General features: G+C 39.7%; 1 protein-coding gene and 1 long non-coding RNA gene across 2 annotated transcripts; one reads left to right on the top strand and one right to left on the bottom strand.

The window, feature by feature from the left end:
• The first annotated feature begins 187 nt into the window (after positions 1-187).
• On the top strand, positions 188-23,172 carry NLRP14 (NLR family pyrin domain containing 14). Its single transcript, XM_027766299.1, is given in 11 exon segments — positions 188-494; positions 1,293-1,364; positions 6,656-8,249; positions 8,752-8,922; positions 12,254-12,421; positions 15,663-15,833; positions 16,247-16,417; positions 18,351-18,521; positions 19,617-19,787; positions 21,063-21,233; positions 23,023-23,172. Coding segments are annotated over 11 exon segments (3,285 nt in total). The 5' UTR covers positions 188-205; the 3' UTR covers positions 23,159-23,172.
• On the bottom strand, positions 23,131-24,421 carry LOC102488782 (uncharacterized). Its single transcript, XR_336709.1, has 3 exons — positions 24,342-24,421; positions 23,943-24,090; positions 23,131-23,177 (listed from the first exon to the last, which is right to left on the bottom strand). It is a non-coding gene; the product is annotated as an uncharacterized LOC102488782 (long non-coding RNA).

Below are 24,421 nucleotides of genomic sequence, written 5' to 3' on the forward strand. Positions count from 1 at the left end.
CGCATATGCATCCAGCGTGATTTTCAAGCCACTGGGTCCAGGACTCGAACCAGTCAGTCATGTGGAAGGCCAGTGACATAACTGCTATGCCATCTGCTAGTCCCTGGTATTTCATTTCTAGTTTGTTTTTCCATTGGTCTAATTTATTCCATGTTCTACTGATTATTTTTCCTCACTGAAGCCTGAATACTGATCCATAGACAAGATGACAGATTCATCATCATCTTCCTTCTTTTCTGATTTTGGATTGCTATTGTATTTGGAGGAACTAAACAAAGAGGAACTAAATAAGTTCAAGTTACTCCTCAAGGAGACCATGGAACCTGGGCACTGTCCAATTCCTTGGACTGAAATGAAGAAGGCCAAGCGGGAGGATCTGGCTAACCTGATTAAAAAATACTATCCAGGAGAGCTGGCCTGGAATGTGACTCTCAAAATCTTTGGCAAGATGAACCTGAAGGGTCTCTGTGAGAGAGCAAAAGCAGAGATAAATTGTGAGTGATGCTGGGGACAGAACTTGGGGTGGGGAGAAGTAAGGGTTTCCTAGAGTCTAGAATAATTCTGTAAGAAGGAATTAAAGATCAAACCCTTATGTGTAATACAAGCTATGGTAGTCTTAGACATGGGGACCTTGTTGGGTCATTTAAGGAACAGTGAAGAGGCAGGAGAGTTTTGAGTACTATTACTCAGCCTGGCTTCTTCTGGGAACAATTCATCCATCTTGGACCAATCAAAATGATGAACTATAGGAATAGTCTCATTTAGTATGTCCTTTGCCAAAACTACAAATAAACTTATAGGTTAGACTTAATTTTGAGGAAGCTCAAATATGATTTAACATATTTCCTGAAAAAGGAGGAATAGGCTAAAAATTATTAAAAGGCATAGGCCAAGCCAGTATTTTTAGTCATTACTGGGTACAAGATATTATAGACACCTAACCTTATTCACATACAAGACTTTACAGGTACTATGTATATATCCATTATCTCCTCTGAGCCTCGCCATTTCCGAGATCAGTATAGGCAAGGGGACTGAGCACTATGCTCCAGCACTTGCCCTAGAGTTACAGGGTGGGAGGCATGACAAGGGGCCTCCTGCTTCTGTGGTTGTACTGCGTCTTCTTCCCCTGAGCTAAGCTGGTAGAGTCTGAGGCTCAGTAGACTCGTTTTCTTAAACCCAAATGGTCATATAACTGGACCACTGAGGAAAATACTGGCCCCTCTTCTGGCCATCACCTAAGCTTACCTCAGTTTTGCTACATCTCATATTTCTCTTGGAACCTATTACAGGGACAGCCCAGACCGTAAAACTAGAAGACACCAACACTGAAGAGGCACAAGCAGATCAGGAGGCAGTGCTGGGTGAGTAGATAGGTTTTCGTCTGGTTTGGGAGACATGGTAGATTTTCTTTTTAATAAGTGAAAGAGTATGTATATGGAGGTGAGAGAGAGAATGAGAAAGGTATTTTTCTCCATTGTGATGTTTTGGGGCAGTCTTCCAGTTAGCTAGGATTATAGGCATATGCTGTCACACTCAGCCAGTTCAGGTTGGTATAAGATCTGAACCTGGGCCTCCAGGTAACCCCAGCCTCCTGCAGCAGCACCCTGCCACATACACCATTGCAGCTGAGCCTCATGTATCCTTTTGAAGTACAATTGGGATGTTGTTCATAGGAGACAATTATGTTTTTAAAGAAATTTTTTGCTAGAGGGCACATGTGCTCACCAGAGAGACAGAAACAGACAGACAGACAGAAAGTGATAAATCACTTCCCAGGGGGGATGGCCACACTGCAATCCCTTCTCCTCCAGTCTCCTCTTGGGATTTTGGGCATGGACGCAAACACATCAGGTGTGAATTTCAAACCTCTAGGTCTGGGACTTGAACCATGGTCAGCCATGAGGGAGTAATATAACCATTGTGCCACCTGCTGGTCCCCTAAGGGGACCATTATTAAACTCTTGCTAACCCCTTGTAATATCTGACTTGTTCCTTGAAAATTATTCAAAAAGAGTCAACAAAACTGGCTGTCTGATCCAAATTTGGGTCATGTTAATTCAGGATCTCAAGAAAGTAGTATTTCGTGGGACCAGCAGATGGTGTAGTGGTTATGTCACTGGATTCCCACATGGTCGACTGCGGTCTGAGTCCCAGACCCAGTGACTTGAAACTCTTGCCAGGCGCATGTGTGTGCGTGTCCAAAATCCCAAGAGCAGAAGGGACTGCAGTGTGGTCATCCACTCTAGGGATGATTTCTTGCGTTCTGTCTCTCCGTGTCTCTGGTGAGTGCATGTGCCCTTAAGCAAAAATCTCTCAAAAAAAAAAAAATGTGGTGGTGCCACTCAATATATGCTGATTATCTGTATTCTTTGGCAGAAAGTGAAAGTTTCAAAAGGTATAGCAGCAGAGAGGGTAATGGTAAATACTAGAGCTAGTAAGGATAGGGATAATGTGGGGGGTGGATAGAGGAGGGAAGGTGTCAGGGGAAGAAAAAGGGAAAAAAAGTATGTTTAAAAATGAAAAACTATGGGAACCAGCAGTTAGTGTAATGGCTATGTTGCTGGACTCCCCCGTAGTCAACTGCAGTTCGCGTCCCGGACCCGGTGGCTTAAGCTCACGCCGGGCGCATGTGTGTGAGTGCCCAAGATCCTGAAGAGGAGAATGGAGGAGAAGGGATTGCAGCGTGACCATCCCCCCCTGGGGGGTGATTTCTCGCTTTCTGTCTCTAATGTCTCTCTCTGTCTGTCTGGCGAGCGCACGCGCCCTATAGCGAAAATCTCTCTCTCAAAAAAAAAAATAAATAAAAAAAAAAGAAAGAATAGAAAAACTATTTGCTTCTGATGATGTGGATGGTAATCTCTTTGTCTTGACCAATATGTATGGTAATCATGCTGGAAAAAGAAATGTTATACACTGTAAAAATATATGTGATTAATGTAATTTTTTAATGTAAAAATCAATCAGTATTTGGAAATGCCCAGTCAAAAGTTGACAATCCAATAAACAAGGGCATATTCATATGTGTGTTTTATGGACTGAAGAGTCCCTGAATTGACATATCATGTCGATTCCCTTCCATTAGAGATGATGCAGTAATCGAGTTCCAGGGGTGGTAACCTGCTAGTGGCAACCTGCTAGTCCATATAAAATCTAATTTCTAGAACCAGGTTTTCTCAGTTCAAGACCATTTCCATTTTCTCCACTTTGTTTTGAATTCTACATAGTCAAAGAGTTTATAAATAGAATTAGAGTTGAAAGAAAACTGAGCCAGGTAAGAAATCTTTATTCAGAACCCAGCTATTTTGCTTTCTGATGAGACATATTATTTCATTCAAGAAATAATTAGAACCTACTTCTTCCCAATCACTAATAAATTAAAATTGCTCATTGTAGTAAATGATCTTGACTATAATTCCCACTTTTACTTTTGTTTCTGATTCAATGTAAAGAAGTTTATCCTTGTGGTATGGAGGGAAACTAATGGCTATTAGTTTTTATTTTGTTATTATTTCTAACCTACTGGCTGTTTCCCTCCCACGCGTAGAAATTTGGACATAAATACCTAATAAAATGTGTCCAATGTATTCTTTTTGACAATTTGTGATAAAGGTAAACTATACTTATTAGAGAAATTTTGGAAAATACTATAAAGATGAAATAGAAAACAGGTAGCATAATAATTTACGGCTGTACTAATACCACACTTTGAATTATTATAGATTCATGATATTGGGTTGTTGGAAAAGTCACGAGGTATTTTTCCTGTTTTTTATTGCAATTTTCCAGCAACCTAAGATGTTGGTTTCGATTTTGGCTTATTTATTTATTTTAATGCTAGGGGGCATGTGCACACGAGAGGGAGTGCACATGCATCTCCCAGTTGAACCTGGTCACAGGCAATCCTTTTTCCTCCATTTTTCTATCCCATCAAGATTCTGGGCACGTGGGTGTAGGCACCTAGTTGTGGCTGTCAGGGGCAAGATTCAAACCACAGGCATCCATGTGGGATCCAACCACCTCTACACAGTATTTAACCACTGCGTTATAGGCCTCTGCCTTATGTGCAGTGGTTAAACTAAAACCATGATAGATTTTAGTTTTTGACAAATAGGGTTCCTCACCTCCCTGCCTGGTGGGCCATCATTTCTGTTTTCCAAACATTTTTGGCTGCCATCTGTTAGTTTATTTATATTGTATCTTTGTTTTTAAACTACACATAAGCAAATCAAGTGTATTTTTTAAAGGATTCAAATAGCACAGATATACAATTAGCAAGTTTATGTCTATCTCTCCCCACTTCCCATCCCCAAATCTGTGTTTAGAAATAACCAGTATTAACATTTTGGTGCACATCCTGTACGTTTGTTTGCACAAAACAAAAAACAAAGTTTGTTCTTTTTTTTTTTTTTTAAGTCAAGATCATACATGTTTCCTGGAAACTTGTTTTCTTTTTTAGCTATAATATAGGTTATTTTTGCATATTTGAGTTTTTGCATATAGTTATATGTTATTTTATTCAGAAGTTGCACATATCCAATTACATGGCTATAATCTTTCATTTTTTACTTAAAAATATATCTGGCACTTTTTCTGCACTAGAAGATGTGTTAGATTTTGGATATGCAATGATGAACTATTGATATAGCCTCCATTCAAATGTACCAATTTTTTAAAAATAATTTGCTATAGGGCTGGTGTGCTTGCCAGAGAAAGAGAAACTGAGAACCGCTGGGGGATGACCACTCCACAATCCCTTCTCTTTCATTCTTCTCTCAGGATTTTTGGGCATGCATGCACACACCTGACATATTTTCAAGCCATCAAGTCCAGGATTCAGACCTTATAGTCGGCCACGTGGGATCCAGCTGCCTCAACCACTGCACCACCTAGCTGGCCCTGTATCAGTTCTTCAAAGTTAATAGATAAAGTAATTACAGCTTGTGATATACACTGCAAATGAAAAATATACTGTGTTTTCAGACTATATGAAAGGGAGAACTATTCTAGCATTGTGGTTCAGAAAAGGCTTTCCTGGGGGCCAGCAGGTGGTGTAGTGGTTAAGGGCACTGGATTCTTACATGACCAACCACAGTTCAAGTCCCAGACCTGGCAGCTCACTTTCCCGCTTTCTCTCTCTCTCTATCTCTTCCTCTCTCCCTCTATTCCCCTCTCTGCTCAAATTACAATAAGTAAATCAATAAATAAAGTTAAATAAAATAATTCTTAAAAAAAAAGACTTCCCTGAGATAATGTCATTTATGTGGAAATATAAAGGTGGAATCACACTTAATAAACTGTATTTTCATTTTATTTTGGAATTTTTTCTTTAAAATATTCTTCAGGAAATATTTCTAATTTTCATTTATATATATTCATTTATCTTGTCGTTTGTATAAAGTGGATTGTTTGATTCGTAGATTCAAGTCTGCTTGAGGTCCTCTGGTTATTTTCATTAATTGTTGTCCCTCTTCCTTTTTTATCTGAATGACAGCTCTGTTCTCCACATATATCACCATTTTTCTCTGTAGAGAAAAAGTATAAAAAATATTTCTAGAGTGAATATTTCTAGAGTAATCTATTTTCCATCACAAATTCATTTTTCTGCATATCAGTTCTGTTTCCTTCCCTCCCTTCCTCCCTCTCTCTCTTTCTTTTTTAGATTTTTGCCATAGGGTATGTGCAATTACTGGAGGGGGTGAGGGGAGTGAGAAATCACCTCAGTGGGAATAACCTCGCACAATCCTTTCTCCTCCCATCTTCTCCTGGGATGTTGTTCATGTCTGAGCATCTGATGTGACTCTCAAGCCACTTGGTCCAGGACTTGAACCATGGTCGGCCATGTGGGAATCCAGCACCTTAATCACCATGCCACCTGCTGGCTCTGATTTATGTTCTTTTAAAAAAAATCTAAACCAGTTCAGTTTTATCCTATATTACCTCATGTCCCTCACTCCAAGTCCAGTGTTCTTTTTTCTAGTGTTTTTAATTAATAAACTTATACATGTGAGAAAGGGAGTGAGCACAAAATAGGGCCACGAACAGGGTCTTTTCATACCACAATCCTCCCCCCAGCCTTCCAGCCAGCCAGGATCATGGTGCACCTGTAGATGAACTCAGCATGTTCAGGGGTTTTTTTCTTTTTCTTTTTTCTTTCCTTCTTTCTTCCTTCCTTTCTTTCTTTCTTTCTTTTTTTTTTTGTTTTTTTTTGAGAAGTTTTCACTATAGGGCGCGTGCGCTTGCCAGACAGACAGACAAAGACAAAGAGACAGAAAGTGAGAAATCACCCCCCAGGGGGGATGGCCACCCCGCAATCCCTTCTCCTCCATTCTCCTCTCGGGATCTTGGGCATGCACGCACACACGCCCGGCATGAGTTTAAGCCACCGGTTCCGGAACATGAACCGCAGTCAACTACATGGGAGTCCAGCGACATAGCCATTACACTAACTGCTGGTCCCAACATGTTCAGGTCTTCTCAGGGTCCAAAACCTGGTCACCCACATGGCTCCAGCCCTGCACAGTAGAGCCTTATTACCTATGCCATCACAGTTAGGCTAAGTCCAATACTCTTAACATTACAATTCATAGAATTTGTTTTGATTTTGCATATCTTTTTTTGTTTGTCTTTCCTGCTCCATTCTTAACTGACTTAGGTGATGGAACACAATACAGAGTTCGAATAAAAGAAAAATTCCGTGCCATATGGGATAAGGAATTTTTGCTTGGAAGGCCTGAATATTTTCATCATAGAATTGCTCAGAAAGATGAAAATCTGTTGGAACATTTGTTTGATGTGGATGTCAGAACTGGTGAGCAGCCACAAACGGTGGTGCTGCAGGGGGCTGCTGGAGTAGGGAAAACAACTTTGGTCAGAAAGGCAATGTTAGATTGGGCAGAAGGCAATCTCTATCAGCACAAATTTTCCTATGTTTTTTATCTCAGTGGAAAAGAAATCAACCAGCTGAAAGAGAAAAGCTTTTTACAGTTGATATCAAAGGATTGGCCCAGCTCAGAAGGCCCCATTGAAAGGATCATGTCCCAGCCCGATAGTCTCCTTTTCATTGTTGATAGCTTTGATGAACTGAACTTTGGCTTTGAGGAACCCGAGTTTATCCTGTGTGAAGACTGGACCCAGGAACACCCAGTGTCCTTCCTCTTGAGTAGTTTGCTGAGGAAAGTGATGCTCCCTGAGGCGTATTTATTAGTGACAACAAGACTCACAGCTTCTAAGAGACTAAAGCCTTTGTTGAAGAGTGAACGTTATGTAGAGCTACAAGGAATGTCTGAGGGTGCAAGGGAGAAGTATATTTACCAGTTTTTTGAAGACAAGGACTGGGCCACGAAAGCATTCAGTTTAGTAAGAAACAATGAGATGCTTTTTGGCATGTGCCAACTCCCCCCAGTGTGTTGGATCGTTTGTACTTGTCTGAAGCAGCAAATGGAGAAGGGTGGTGATGTGGCATCAATCTGCCAAACTGTTACAACTCTTTTTACCTGCTACCTCTCTGGCTTGTTCACTCTAGCAGGAGGCTCTCCTAGTCTACCCAATGAAGCCCAGCTGAAGAGCCTATGCCACTTGGCTGCTGAAGGAATACAGACAATGACATATGTGTTTTACAGGGAAAATTTCAGAAAGCATGGGTTAACAAAATCTGTTGTCTCTATTTTTTTGGATATGAATATTCTTCAAAAGAACACAGAGTATGAAAACTGCTATGGGTTCATCCACCTGTATATTCAGGAGTTCTTTGCAGCTATGTTCTATATGTTGAAAGGCAATTGGGAAGCTAGTGACCATTCCTTCCAGTCTTTTGAAGATTTGAAGCTTTTACTTGGAAACAAAATTAATGAAGAGCCCCATTTGATGCAAGTGAAATGCTTCTTGTTTGGCCTTTTGAGTGAAGATCGAATAAAACAACTGGAGGAGACTTTTAATTGTAAAATGTCATTAGAGATAAAATGGGAGTTACTTCAGTGGATGGAAATATTAGGAACCAGTAAATGTTCTCTGTCACAGCTGGGATTTCTGGAACTGTTTCACTACCTATATGAAACTCAAGATAAAGCATTTATAAACCAGGCAATGGGGTATTTCCCAAAGGTTGTCATCAATATTTCTGGAATAGTCGATTTACTTGTGTCTTCGTTCTGCCTTAAACACTGCCAATGTTTGCAGTCCATTGAACTGTCTATAACTATGGTATTTGAGAAGAAGATGTTAAACTCAAACCCCACAGCTGAAACCTGGTAAGTGGGTTAGGTTGGTTCCCTGTGGTTCTTAGTATGTATCACATTATACCTAATGTCTACCTACTAATCCCAATGATGCTCTTTTTGGCCCTTATATAAGGTTGTTGGAAAAGTCATGATGCAGTTTTGCATAGAGAAACATAGAAAAATACATCATGACTTTTCTGATGACCCAGTGTTATCTTTCTTCTTGATATTGATTCTTCAGGTATTTGAAGACTTCTCCCTTTTCCCTCCGGATTCTTGTCCTTCAAAGCAAGTCTCTGTAGTTTTTATTTTTGTGTATATTGAAGGGGTAGATAGGAGATGGGGGAGCTACTGACAAGTACAGCCTCCCAAGTGCCCAGAGGAAGACTTCTTGGTGTCCTGTGCCCATGCCAGAGCTGCACTGCATACTCTTGCTATTCCACAGTACACTTACCTTTACCCTAGTGCCATCTTATGAGAGGTCTATGAGCTGAAATAGAGTCACTGCTCTTTTATTTTTCCAATTATTTAGGCAAAAGGATGGTGGTCACATTATTTGTTGCTGGCAAGATCTCTGTTCTGTGCTTCATACAAATGAACACTTGAGAGAATTGGTGCTGTGTCATAGCTATCTTGATGAACTAGCCATGAAGACTCTTTATGAAGAACTAAGGCACCCAAACTGTAAACTACAAAAACTACTGTAAGTCTGGCATGAAAAATATAATGGAGTTATTCCAATTTCCTTCTTCTCTTCCTTTTGATGATAGAAAATGTATATATGTGCACAAGAGAAGAGAAGAGAAAGAAGCACCCTTGACTAGGTCTCTTCAAAGTGAGCTCCTCTTTCTCTAGCTCTCAAGAGCCTCAGGATCTTGGGTGTAAACATGTACACCCAGAGTATTTTTTAAGCCAACCTCGGGATCCAGACCTGCAGTCAGTTAGGTGGCTTCCAGACTTGCAGGACACTTGCTTTACCACTGTAATAGAGTGGCTGCATTTCCAGTTTCTTTCTTTATCTCATCTTTCCCTCTTATTTGTTAAGGAAAACCAATAGTAAACAAAAACTTATTGGGTCATTGGAAAAGTCATCATGCACTGTTCTGTTTTCCTGTGCAAAAATGTATCATGACTTTTCCAACAACCCAATAAAATCCATGTGTAAAATAGTCTAACAACAGGAAGGATGGATACCTCTGGGGACATGGGAGCATTACTAGTTCTGGGAGAGTCCACAATGTATAGTAGCTGTTGACATGAGAGAGAGAGAGAGAGAACACCAGAGAGATGGAAAGTGAGAAATCAACCCCCCAGAGAGGATGGCCATGCCACAATCCCTTCTCCTCCATTTTCTTCTTGGAGTTTTGGGCATGTAACACGTGTGACTGGCATAAGTTTTAAGCCACTGGATCTGGGACTCAAATTGCAGTTGACACTGTGGGAATCTAGCGATGGATGTAACTATTATGTCATCTGCTGATCCTTATAGTAAGTATTTTTGATGTCCATACTTTTGCACCACCAAATATTTTTATCCACGTTGTTGCATATGTCAATATTAGTTTCCTTTTTATTGGTAATTAGTATCCCTCTGTATGAATACATTATAGTTTCTTTTTTTAATTTGTCAGAGGTTGTGTGTGTTTTCAAGAGGGGGACAGGGAGAGGGAGAAAGCACCCCACAATGGGATGTGGTCATACCACAATCCCTTTGCCTCCATTTCTGTATCTGGTCAGAATTTGGGGATGCATGCACACATGCCTAGCATGTTTCCCAAGCATCCAGGGCTAGGATTCAAATTGCACTGTGGGTCATGTGAGATCCAGTTTCCTAAGCACTGGACCATGGGACCATCCCTCACTCTCTTCTAAATAGACCCCAGAGTCATTCCCAATGTTCGCAATTAAATAGGCTGCTATGACACTTTACAAATCTTTTGGTGTGTGTGAGACATGTATTTTCATCTCTTGGATTAATACCTAGGAATGGAGTAGCTACTTCTTAGAACCATCTTTTACTTTTTAAAAAATTCCCAAACAGTTCTCAAAGTGGTTGTACCATTTTATTTTCCCATCAGCAGTATATAAACATTCCAGCTGCTCTTTATTGCCAGTATTTGATATTATCAGTCTTTTTTTTTTTAGATCCTAACTTAATATTAGATACTTTTCTCGCTTTTTTGCTCTTCACCTTATCTGTCTCTTTCTTATCACTTGGCTCTGTTAGGAGCTGGAACTGATGCCACTTTTCTCTGTATTTAGTGCCCATAGTCCATTTGGTATTCATTATGTACTAAATCCTGAATAAATGATAGATCTTTATTTCCATTAGCACTGAAAATAGGTGTGGGCTTTTGGGGGATATAGGCTTCCCATCAAATACTTTCCTTTAAAACAAAAAACAAAAACAAAAAAACAACTCTGTTTTTAGTGAGTTCTGACTTTAGATTTCAAGCAACGTGAGTAGGTCTGATTTTGCACATGATGGGGTAAGGCAGTTGGCTATATGCTGTGATTAAAGAGTACATGGAAGGAAGGCCTTTTCACTCATCCTACACATTTTTCCACATTGTCTCTTCCCTGAATGTCACCAACCCAAATCTTAACAATAGCTAATGCTTTCTTTTGGGTTAAATGGCTGCTTCTTTTAGTATACAAGGGTCCCTTGGTGGAGGATGACCCTATATGACTGGTCTCAGTTTTTGCCACCTGGGTGTGACTTTACTTATTCAGGCCCCTATCTCTATCAAGTGGGATTAAGCTTTCATTCTATATTGACTGACTGCTGTAGGTACTTTGACTAGATGAGGATGGTTAGTGGTCTTAATGGGTGAAAGCTTATTTTCTTGTGTGTGCTTGGCTAGAGGGTGGGGAGAGTAAGAGTGGAGAGGATTTTTCACAAGTAGAAGGGGAGAGGGAGGTTTTGAAGTTAGCTGTGTGAACACACTGGGAATCTGGGGCTAGCAGAGGCATTGTAGATGAACCATATGTATCTACTATCAACTGACTTAGGAGGTGGAAAATAGGAAGAAAAGGCACATTTCATTTATTCCATATTTTGCTTCAAGCTGTCTCTGTACACCTGGCAAAGTCTACAAACTGACAGTGCATATTTTGTAACAATCTGTTTTGCTGTTGAAATGCATCAAAGAGTTGAGATGCACTGAGCTCATTTTGGATAATTTAAAGGATTTAAATACTGTGAATTAGTGTTTTAATTGCAGTATTAGGAGTGACTCTGATCATTTTTGATAGTCATTTATGGGATTAACAATTACAAGGGCCTGTAGGTGGCATGATTGTTAAGAGCACTGGGCTCTTATATGGCTGACCGTGGTTAGAATCCCAGATCTGGCAGCTTGCTTTCTCATTTTCCTCTCACTCTCACTCTTGCTCTCTCTCTGTCCCTCTCTGGTCAAAATAAAATAAAATAAAATAGTTAAATAAAATAATTCTTAAAACAAACAAACAAAACTACAAGACTCTCTTCAACTTTTCCTGATGTTCACCTTTGTTTCCTTTGGGGTCAAAAAAAGTTGAAAGTGTCAGTTGTCAGGATATAAATGTAAATCCAAGTTGTAACCTAATTGTTTTGCTTGCTTGCTTGCTTTTTTTTTTTTTTTTTTTTAAGATTTTTGCCATAGGGCATGTGTACTTGCTGGTGAGAGACAGAGATAGACAGGGAAAGTGAGAAATAATTCCCCAGGGAGGATGGCCATGACACAATTCCTTCTCCATTCTCCTCTTGGGATTTTGGGCACATATACATATGTGACCAGTGTGATCTTCAAGCCACTGGGCTCCAGCTCCTTAACCTTCACGTCACCTGCTGGTTCCACCTAATTGTTTTTCAAAGTAATATCCTAAAATTTGGATTTATGGCCTTACCTAGAATGTGAGAAACCCATAGTAAGATAAGAAAGATAAAGTAATATTCATGTAATACCCAAGAGCTAGATTTGAAAAGACAGGGATGTTATAACATAGGGCAGAGATGATTTTTGTAAACCCTCCTGCATATTTTTCTTTCAAAGGTTGAGATTCGTCTCTTAAAATGACAGTTGTCAGGATATTTCTAGTTCTTTGATTCACAACCAGAATTTGATGCATCTTGACATGAAAGGGAGCAACATAGGGGATAATGGAGTAAAGTCATTATGTGAAGCTCTGACATTCCCAGAGTGTAAACTACAGAACTTAAGGTAAGTGTTGAGTTTTTAATAATAATTGAGACTTTCTCCAGCAAATAGACTTACAGCCTGGACTGGCTGTTCATAGGGCCAGCTTAAATCTCATTTTCCAATGAAAGACCATTAAATCAAACAAAACAAAAGTCATTGTAGTACGTTTTACCACGAACATTTTTTTAATCCCTGGATTCAGTTCAGGGGGTCCCAAGACAAAACCATGATGCATGACAAGTTTAGATAGGTCTGTATTTGTGGGAAGCAAATTATATTCTAGGTGTAGGGGAAAAAAAAGTAAAATCTGAAGTGATCTTTTTGAAAATAGGCAGATGAATTCTATTATTAGGATTCTCTTTTAAGTCTTACCAGTTTTTATGAGGTGAAGTTCACATACTACAACCCTGGAATGTTTTTGGAAAATTCTTGAACATGGGTTGAGTTCACTTGTCAGCAGACCAGGTTGAAGTAGAAGTTTTGTGTTTTTATCAGCTGTGAAGTAGTTTTAAAACATTATGAGGAATTTTCTGTAACTGTTAACCTCTGGTCTGGAACCCAAGAGAGAAATATGTTACTAGTTCCTGTTCTGAAATTAAAACACAGTAGTAGCAAAAAACTGTTCAAAGGAGATAAAACATTGTTTTGTTTTGTTTTTATATATAGTGGAAGTTATAGATCTAAGACAAAAAGCCTTGACACTTGACAGATCTCTTTTAGTTGAGGTTTTTTTTTTTTTTTTTGGAGAGATTTTCACTATAGGGCACGTGCGCTTGCCAGACGGACAGAGAGAGACATAGAGACAGAAAGCGAGAAATCACCCCCCAGGGGGGATGGTCACGCCGCAATCCCTTCTCCTCCATTCTCCTCTTCAGGATCTTGGGCACGCACGCACACGCGCCCGGCGTGAGTTTTAAGCCACCGGGTCCGGGACACGAACCGCGGTCGACTACGTGGGAGTCCAGCGACATAGCCATTATGCTAACTGCTGGTTCCCTCTTTTAGTTGAGGTTTGAATAACGTCTCCCACTGATAATCCTTGACATAGACTAGGCTTTCAGATAGGAAACAATCTGTCTGGGTCAACAAGTATCGCTCCTTGCACCACTGAATGAAATGCTTTGGAAGAGGTCATTGGAGCTTTATAATAATATAATACTACATGGTGTGAGACTAGGCGGCCACTGAGAAGTAATGTCTTTTTGACCTTCTATTAACATTTTGTGTGGGGAAAGTTCTAGTTTTCTATTTGGATCTCATAAGAGCCACAGATAGTATAAATGCCCTGTTAGTATAAAGGCTCCTTCTCTTGGAAACACCATTCTTCTGATTTTTCTGTCATCTGAGGTGTATTCATACTGCCTTCAGGAAACACGTAGCATCTGCCATCATATTCCTCCAGCAACAACTCTATCCTGTCATCTTTCATTTTCCAATTCATGTCAAGAAAATAATCTCACACTCACAGCACACACACACACACACACACACACACAAAGTATGAAAATCTTAGGCAACCTGGACATTACACAGCAGGCACTTTTGGAAGAGAGAGATACATTCGCACAGGTGCTGTGAGAGCCTGGCAAGCTCATTCCTGGGAGCAGCAGTTTGTCTTTACTGAAGAAGAGTAGCTTTCATTTGGATTCAGGACCACTTTATGGACCCATACTCGTGACAGCTGGTCATAGCCATAAACAGCAATCGTAAGGACAACAAGAAGATAAAAATTACCATGTTCTTTTAAGGGGTTTTGGGAATTTGCAGCTAAGGGTCTTGTTTTAGTGGCACTATGATGAAAGAGTGGATCAGTCCATGGTATGGTGGTTAAGGTGGCTAGATCCCTCATGGCCAACTTCACAGATGAAGTCTCAGATATGACAGCTTGAAAAACTTGCCAGACATGTATACATGAGTGTGTGCCCAAAATCCAAGAGGAGAATGGAGGAGAAGGCATTTTTTTTTTTTTGAGAGATTTTCACTGTAGGGCGCGTGTGCTCGCCAGACAGACAGAGAGAGACATAGAGACAGAAAGCGAGAAATCACCCCCCGGGGGGATGGTCACGCCGCAATCCCTTCTCCTCCATTCTCCTCTCGGGATCTTGGGCACGCATGCACACGCGCCCGGCGTGAGTTTTAAGCCACCGGGTCCGGGACACGAACTGCAGTTGACTACGTGGGAGTCCAGCGACATAGCCATTACGCTAACTGCTGGTTCCCGAGAAGGCATTTTTGACATGGTCATCCCCCTCGGGGATGATTCCTTGCTTCCCCCTCCCCCATATCTCTCTGGTAAGCACATGTGCCCTATAGCAAAAACTTAAAAAAAAAAAAAAAAAAAAAAAGTTGGCTAGGCTTCCCAGAGGTCCGTCCTTAAGGTCCTTAAAGGCCTTATTTCCAAATGCAGCCACATTGAACATTAGGGCTTCTACATGGGAATTTTGAAGGGACATAATTCAGCCCATACCTCTTTCAGGTTTGCAGCCTTAATCCATTTTCTAGGTCCTTCATTGAGATCTAATTCTAGACTGAGTAGGGAATTTCTTCTCTTCCTCCCTGCACATGCATGTTTTTTATGAGAACTAGTACTGGTGTGGTTCAAGTCCTTGATTAAAGGGAAGATCTAGAGCAGTGCCAAGTGTGGTGGATACTGTTTGCTGCCTGTCTACACTCGCAAATAGCAGGCAGCACTCCTAGCCATGAACAAAGCACGCAGTGTCTCCATGTAGACACTTTCTCTGTCTCCTTTTCTCTTTTACTTTATTTTTTGGCAATAATGTTATTCTATTTCTGATTTGAATCTTGTTTTCACTCCTAAGAACTGAATTCTTCAAAAACTGTGGGTTCCTCAGAAAATATGGGGGCTCATGGGAAGCACAGCTTTGCTTATGACTTCCTGCCCATCTCTGTTCTTTTTCTGAAGCCAGAGTGTGCAAAGGTACAGGCGTCTTTCAGCTCATCTCCTAGATGGTTAGAGGAAATGCTTCTTAGGTAAAATAGAGAATACCATGTAAATGATGCCATACATATTTTCACAGGGAATTTGAGAGATGGAGATAGGAGAGTCTAGTTTCTTCCTCCCACTCTCCTTAATTCTCTGTCGGAACCTTGTAGTTTAGTTAAATAACTCTTGTTCCATGTAGGGAAGCTGGAATTTGACAAGATCCCAAAGACGGGTAGAACCCCACTCTGTCTAGGTAGGTGGTGGCTGTAATTTTTCTCTAAGAAGTTATCATTTCTGTTTTTCTGTCTTATTTTCCAGGTTGGAATCCTGCAATCTAACAACAGTTTGTTGTCAAAGTATATCTAAGGTTCTCACCGGAAACCAGAGCCTCATATTTCTGAATCTGTCAACCAATAATTTATTGGACAATGGAGTACAGCAGTTATGTGAGGGCTTAAGACATCCCACGTGTCACCTAGAACGACTATCGTGAGTTTTTGTTTTGTTTTCTGTAGAATAATTTTGTTTGGTCCTACTTAATTACACTCTAAAAGGGGTAAATACTTGGATCTGGACACTGATTGGCTCATCTGTCAATCCTAGATGAGTTCTACCTTCCCATTCCTTTTTCCTCTATTTCCCTGCCTCTTTTACTCTTAGAGGCTTCTTTTCCTTCTGCTTAACCTACTGTCATTTTCTTTGCTTCTCCTTTCCCCTTCTCCATTTTGTTTCATCATACCTGTACACATCTGCAATAGAATTCATAAATTAAGTAGGATGTTTTGAGGTCTAGTCTGTGGTAAAGGTACAGGGGTTGTAAGTACCAGGCCATTTCCCTGTGAAGGAGAAGAGAAGAGTTTGGGGAACTTACGGATCTCTTCCCATTTGTGTTTTTCATGCAGCTTAGAAAGCTGTGGCCTCACAGAAGCTGGTTGTGAGGACCTTTCTTTGGCTCTCATCAGCAATGAAAGACTGACGCACTTATGCTTGGCAGACAACGCCGTGGGAGATGGTGGAGTAAAACTTATTAGTGATGCCTTGAAGCATCCACAGTGTACTCTACAGAGCCTCGTGTAAGCATCTCCTAGTTTGCATCCTTCCAGTATACGTTTTGAGATAAATTTAAAATTGGAAAATATTATTACACATGTTCTGTCTCTTTTTCCCATTGTTCTTCCTTAATGAAGATAATGATCCTGAAATTAATAACATCTATTTATGGTGTCTTTAGTCTATTTTGGACCCTGTACTAAATCTGTTTAACCTGCACAACAGTACAGGTGAGGTACCATCTGAGGTACTGTGCAGGTGGAGGACAGGTTTAGAAAGACAATGCAACTTGCCTGAGTTCTCACTAGAAAATGCTGGATGTAGAACTTAATTCTACTACCTAACCAGCTCTATAATCTGGACTAAGAATGAATGCTATTAAATGAAAATGCAGGGACCAGCAGATAGCATAATGGTTATATCATTGGACTCCCACAATGATTACAGTTTGAATCCCAGACCTGGTGGCTTAAAACTCATGCCAGGCGCATGGGCGTGCCTGCCCAAAATCCTGAGAGGAGCATGGAGGAGAAAGGATTGTGGCATGGCCATCCTTCTTAGGGGGTGATTTCTCACTTTTCTCTCTCTGTCTATGGCGAGCACACATGCCCTATAGCAAAAATCTCTCTAAAAGAAAAAAGAAAATACAGTTCTTGTTGGTATAACTGTATCAAAGTGAGATTTTTCTGTTCATTTTTTTAGGTCATTTCCTAGAGGTGGAATTGATGATCCAAATTTTTTATTTTGTCAGGTATGGGTAAATTGTCTGCCAGGTTGGTTGTTCATATTCTTAGCAGCAGTCTAGGGGCCAGCATTTTAATACCTTTACTGGGTGTCCACAATCTTTTGGATCAGAATTAATTAGCTAGATAAAAAATAACTTCTAAAGTTATTTGACATTGAAGATTTTTTAAAAATGTTTTTGGCCTTTGTAGTCTAGGAATTGCCTCTTCATGGGTGCAGTTTTTTTCTGGATGTTTTCTGTTATATTTGTTATATATTATGGTTATTAATTATCACATATATATTCTTATGTATTATAGATAATTTACTAACCTGTGGCTTTATTACTAATTTTCTTATGGTCACTTTTAGAATATAGAAGCTTAAAATTTTTATGAAGTCAAATTCTGCCTCATGACTTCTAGTGGTTTTTCCATAATTAGAAATTCTTCTGTTTAAAAAAAAATACACTTATGCCATTTTGTCCTACTATTTATGGTTTAAATGTTTTAAATAATTATCTATGTAATTTTATCATCATCATCATCATCATCGTTATTAATTTGACAAGAATGAGACAAAGAGAGAGAAGGGGAAAGTGAGAAAGCAAGCTACCAAGTTGGGGATTCAACTACTTTCAGCCATGTGGAAGTCCAGTGCCCCAACCACCATGCCACCTACCAGTGCCATGGCTTAATTTTCAACTTATACATGATAAGTTATTATAAACTTAGTCCAAACTTAACAAAATAATTCCAAATTGATTTTGTTTTATGGTTTAAATGTATTTCCCCTATGTATCAGGTCTATTGTACAAAAATCATTAATGGCATAATATGTCTCCTCCTTACTGATTGAAATGCCACTTTTACTATGTACAAAGTGTACTTACTTTATTTATGATTACTCCTATTCTGTTCCACCTGCCTGCTCCTTTAGTCCATGCAGCTACTTTGGTAAGAAGATCCTATATGTATATACAGTATAAATGTTATATAAATATAACATTTGATTCATAGTAAGAAAAATCGTGAAGAACATGAATCCAGCTTGTAGACCAATCTGATGTAAACCTAATTTTCCCAAGTGAGACAGGCTGACAAGGAAGGTGTTTGATCTGAGACAGAGTGTTGGCAAGTAGATAAAGGATCTTAACGTTAAACGTTTTTAAAGATATAAATATCATGGAAGTGGGCAGTTGTTCCATCTTTCCTCGTGTTGTCCTTCCCGTAGGCTGAGGCGTTGCCACTTCACTTCACTTAGCAGTGAATCTCTCTCAACTTCTCTTCTACACAACAAGAGCCTCACACATCTGGACCTGGGATCTAACTGGCTACAGGATGAGGGAGCAAAGCTTCTGTGTGATGCCTTTCAGCACCCATGCTGTCGTCTTCAGGACTTGGAGTGGGTTTGCTTTTAAGTGACTTTACTTTTGTGTAGTTTCAACTACAGGACATCTGCATGTGCAGGGAAGATACAGAGGAAGGGTTGAGACTCATTTCTATTAGAGAAAAGAATATACGGGAAACTATTTTCTCTCTCAGTATGCCTGAGAGAGGATAAGGATGTCTGTTCATCATATTTTTAAAAACAATTACGGGGACCAGCAGTTGGCCTAATGGCTATGTTGCTGGACTCCCATGTAGTCAGCTATGGTTTGAGTCCCAAACCTGGTGGCTTAAACTCACGCCAGGCACATGTGCATGTGTGCCCAAAATCCCAAGAGGAGAATGGAGGAGAAGGGATTATGGCATGGCCATCCCCTTTGGGGGGTGATTTCTTGCTTTCTCTCTCTCTCTCTCTCTCTCTCTCTCTCTCTCTCTCTCTTTCTGGCGAGCACATGTGCCCTATAGCAAAAATCTTTCCAAAATAAAAAAAGACCCAACTGAATGCTCATGAATGCCCTGCAAAGGACCTGGAAGAAATATCTTTTCATATGAAGCTTTCTCTTTTGGAGGTAACACTTCAAGATGATCCCTGAAAAGCTTTTTTATTTAAAAAATGTATTAAAAATTTAAAGCAGAGAGATCACTGGATTACTTGGGAATGCTTTTATCCATTCTATTACGAATGGATAAAAATCGTTTATACCCTTGATCTTGAAAACCATATCTAACAAACTATGATAGAAAGTCTTTTTTTTTTCTTAAAAAAGGAATTATTTTTAATTTAATTTTTAATTTATTATTATTATTTTTTCATTTTTCCAGAGAGAGAGGGAAAGCTGCCAGGACTCAAACCATGGTCGGCCATGGTAGTCCAGCATCTTAACCACCAACCTACCTGCTGGCCTTGGGATAAAAAGAGTTTTATGTGCTGGTTTTCTCTCATTAAGAGATTCAATCTGTTTTCACTGGTTATATTAGACCTTCTCATATGCATTCTGGATTATAGACAGAAAAGACTCAAAAGAAGTTCAAGCAACTGGCATCTCTTCTATGAAGAAATTAATTAAACCTCACAATCGAGTGATTCACTTCTCTGTTGTATTCCTTGCAGATTGATGGGCTGTGTTCTCACTAGTGCTTGTTGTCTGGATCTGGCTTCTGTTCTTTTAAACAACCCAAACCTGTGGAGTCTGGACCTTGGGAACAATGACTTACAGGATGATGGAGTGAAAATTCTGTGTGATGCTTTGAGGCATCCAAACTGTAACATTCAGAGGTTGGGGTGAGTTCACAGTTTTCCATTAGGAAAATGACATATGGAGGTTAGTATAACTACAAGTATTTTAGTATATGGAGAGAGCACAAAAAATAACTAGGACACAAAACTAAGTTGCTCTCAGAAATAAGACTCTGAATTTCAAATGTATGGACAATGTGTTACTTTTTCTTTGGTATAGAAACCATATTTTCCATTTTTTTATCACCTGTAGTGCTTTGGACAGATAAGAATTAAGTAAATGATGCCTGATTTGGGTCTTCCTTGTTCTGTCATCCTTCAGAAATTCTATTTTTCTCTTAATTCATTTTTCTTATTAAATTGAAGATTTTACTAATCATCTTCTATCTGCAGTATGGTATCTATGTTCTCAAGGAGCTGACAGTCCTACATGCCTGGTACAGTTTATGTAATTTAGATTTTTATTTAATCTAGAACTTAATATTAGCTAGTAATTTTTCATTTATGCAGCATAAATTATTGACCTCTGGATCAAGCACTGTGCCTCATCTATGAGGGAAGCCCAGACACAGTGATGTGTCTCATCCTTTAGGACTTCAATAGTTTCTCAGAGAAATTTCTCCTGACTCTTCCATGAAAGTGCTGCTTTTCCTATGTTTTCATTGACTGTTTAATCTCTTTATCACAACAATGATGGTGTTATAAATGTTGTGTTTGAGATTTAATTGTATCCTACTAATAACCTAGTAAGTTAACCTGTTACTGTTTCATGGACGCTGGCATAAAACAGAGACAAAGAACTTACTATGTATAGCAGAGCAACAGCCAGGAGCATAGCGTGTTCATGTTCATTCCCTTTGTCCCCCACGTCTCCCGGGCTGAATTGGAGAACCCATATTGATGTAGGCTACACTCAAGAAGAACAACATTGAGTTTGAGATACTCACCCTTCCCATTTTACAGCAAGCAAGAAGTAAGCCTGCTCTTTGTCCTGGGTGGAAATATTATTTTATCCCTCATGGCTACTCATTAAACACAAACCTGGGAAATGGCCTAGGTAAACATTATCAGAGTCTTGCATTTTATTTGCAAAACATGTAGGAGAGTGACAGACCTATGAAGAATATCTTCTAATAATATCCACCCCATTTCTCACAGTAGAGCCATGACTAAGTAACCATAGTCCTTGAATTTACCCTACTGTGTTCATTTTTTAAAGTTTTTGGAATTATCCTCCACTCCAAGCTCACCGATTTCTTGTCTGCTTGCTCTCTGTCATAAGATAAAATTATTTTTGTCTTTTCTCTCTGTTCCCTATAGGTTGGCGTACTGTGGTTTGACCTCTCTCTGTTGTCAGGATCTTGCCTCTATGCTTAGCAGCAACCAAAGACTGACACAAATGAACCTGACACAGAATACGTTAGGATGTGAAGGAATTATGGAGTTATATGAAGCTTTGAGGTCTCCTAAATGTAAACTACGAGTTCTAGGGTAAGTCTTCATTGGTTTCTCAGGGGAAGAGTTTCTTGTAATGAGGAACTTGGGGAGCTACTCATTTATTACAGACCTCAGAATCAACCTGAGTGTGGGTCCTTGAGTATTTTCTAGTCACTTATTTATTTTCTTCTCACAGAACATTGAATTGTGAGAGACATACATAGCCTAGTGATTAAGAGTTGAGCACTCAGGGGACAGCAGGTGGCATGGTGGTTAGGGCCATTGGATTTCCACATGGCCGACCACAGTTCAAGTCCCAGACCTGGCAGTCTGCTTTCTCTCTCTTTCTCTCTCCTCTCTCTCTTCCTCCTGCCCTTCCTCCCTCTCTGGTTAAATTGAAATAAATAAATAAATATACAAATAAATAAAGTTAAATAAAAGATAATTCTTTAAAAAATAAGAGTTGAGCACTAAGGAGCCAGACTACCTGACTTTGAATTCTGGCCCTACCATTTACTAAAAATTTAGGTTAGTCCCCTAATCTATTTTTTTGGTTTCATTATCTGTAAAATGGGTACAGTGATAAAAATCTACCCATATGGTTACTGAGAGCTGAGTCAGTACAGGCCAGTTAGTTAGAATAGTGCCTAGTATCATAATTAATAATGTGTTAGTTGTTTTACTCATTATTGTTAGTAGTCCTGTTTTATTTGGATAGAAAAAATGTTCTTGGAGGGCTCACCCTCAGTAGCGTGTGCAGCAAAGACACTATCCTCTGTAGGCTGGGAGCATATAAGGAGGCTGAGTTCAGTTGCCAGGCTAACTGAAAAGCCAGGCATGGTAATACCACATACCTGTACCCAAAGACTTGAGGAGGCTGAGGCAGGATATTCTTGACACAGCAAGATCCTGTCATTATTATTATTGTTATCATTACTATTATTTTAATTACCAATGAGTGCAGGCACTTGCCAGAGAAAGAAAGTACCCAATGGGGTATGGTCATAATACAAATCCCTTCTACATAATTTCTCTATCCTCTCAGGACTTGAGGCACCCATGCACATGCTTCTGATGTGTTTTTTAAGCCTCTAGCTCTAGAATTTGAACCATGTGCTTGGCCATGTGAAATCTGGCTCCCTTAAAAACCAGACCATGTGTCTGGCCTGAGATCCTGTCTTTAAAAAAAAACAGGGGGTGGGGGGAAGGCAGGCGGCATGATAGTTAAGATGCCGGACTCCCATAGGCTGACTGTGGTTTGAGTCCCAGTTTTGGTGGCTTGCTTTCTCTCTTCCCCTCTCTCTTTCTCTGTCTGTCTCTGGTCAAAATAAAAATAATTGGGATCAGCAAATGGTGTAATGGTTACACTGGACTCCCACGTAGTACACTGTAGCTTAAGCCCTTGGCCCAGTGGCTTAAAACACATGCTGGGCATGTGTGTGCATGCCCCAAATCCTGAGAGTAGAATAGAAGAGAAAGGATTGTGGTGTGGCCACTGCCCATTTCTCACTTTCTGTCTCTTTCTGGCGAGCACACACACCCTATAGCAAAATTTCAAAATAAATAAATAAATAAAATTAAAAACAAAAAATAATTCTTAAAAAGAAAGAATAAAGCTCTTAGAATATTTTTTTTAAATTTTAATATATTTTTCTCATTGTATCTCTCAGTTCCCTTCTTTATTCACCATCCATGTTAGTATTCTCTTTCTACTTTAGTAGAATAGGTTGTTTCTTGTTTGTTTTTTTTTTTTTCCCCCTCCTGAAATAAATCCTTCACAGAGAAAGTGGAGGGCAGTGAGGAAACTGAGTATAAGAAAAGAGATGCTTCCTTGTTTTCTCAGGTTGTGCAAAGAGGCATTTGATAAGGAAGCCCAGAAGCTGCTGAGAGCTGTGGAAATTAACAATCCAAACTTAGTCATCAATCCTTATAGTGATCATGCTGAAGAAGATGGGGCCTTCTGGTGGCGGTGTTTCTGATTTGAAGAGCCTGACATACCTTTAAAAAAGAAAGAATTCGAAAAGATAAAACCTCAAAGTCACACTAACTTGGTTGGGCTTTTAGCTTTAGATAATCTATGCCTGGAGCTACTGCGTATGACATCTGTTAGATACAGGTTAGGCACTTCCTGTCCATTCTGTATCATCAGGGATTAAGAGGCTAAAATAAAATGAAAAACCTAAAACACTCTGCAAAGTGTATCATGGTGTTTTTAATTGGATACAAAACTTAAGAGCAATAAATGGGACTATAAGATGGGCCAGGGAAAGCTCAAGTGCCTTGTTTTTTGTTTTGTTTTGTTCTTTTTACATCCACTGCATGGATAAGTTCATAGCCTCATGGCATGTTTTATTGGCATGATTTTCCATGTGCGTTCTTGGGGCTACCAGAATCAAAATCACATGGGTGTTCACCTTAAATTGCAGATTCCGGAGCTTCATACCACACTTAATCAGAATATCTGGGTGGGGGTTCTTAGGAACCAGCATTTTTAATAATTTCCCAGGTAATTCTCAGGGACAGTAATATTTATGAATCCCTGCTTTCAATAGAAATGGGAGTCCACTTCTACAGTGAAGACTTCACATAGCCTTTCACACTGTGCAAAGGAAGAAGGCTTAATTTCTTGAAGGGGATATGAGGTGATCAAGGTTGGAGCTAAAACTAGGTTCCTCTATTTGGTAGAAACACAATACAATGCAATTTTCTGTGAAAGATTGTTCTACTTATTTACTGCTGAGGAAGAAGCATTTTAAAACTTACTGGTTTAAAACAGTAACCATTTTATTAAATCACATGCACTGGTGGATTAGCAATCAGAAGAGTCTCAGATGAGCATGTCTTATACTCTGCGTGTATCACTTGGGTCCTTTGGTGGTATTCAGTGGCAGCCAGGTTGCTCTGGAGCATTCTATGGTAGAAAAGTTAGTGTCAGCTGGGCCCCTCTGCGCTCTAATCTTGGAGCCTTTCCAATGAAAGGGAAGATGGATTTTTAAGGGATGGAGGGTCAGGGACTGAAAGAGCTAAGTGAAAATGGCCAGTTCTCTTAAAAGCTAGGCCTTGAACTGGAATAAAGTCACTTTGTCATGCTCCATTGGCAAAAACAGTCCAGGTCAGACCAAATTGAAGGGCAGTTAATTCTTGATGGGAGCTGTGTCAAACCTGTAATGTGTGCTTCTGAGATACTATGCTTTGAAGGCTGGAACAAGATGGGAGGCCCAGGCTTGATTCCTGGTCCAACC

Source organism: Tupaia chinensis, unplaced genomic scaffold (assembly GCF_000334495.1).
Source record: "Tupaia chinensis unplaced genomic scaffold, TupChi_1.0 Scaffold142134_1, whole genome shotgun sequence".
Lineage (NCBI taxonomy): Eukaryota > Metazoa > Chordata > Mammalia > Scandentia > Tupaiidae > Tupaia > Tupaia belangeri.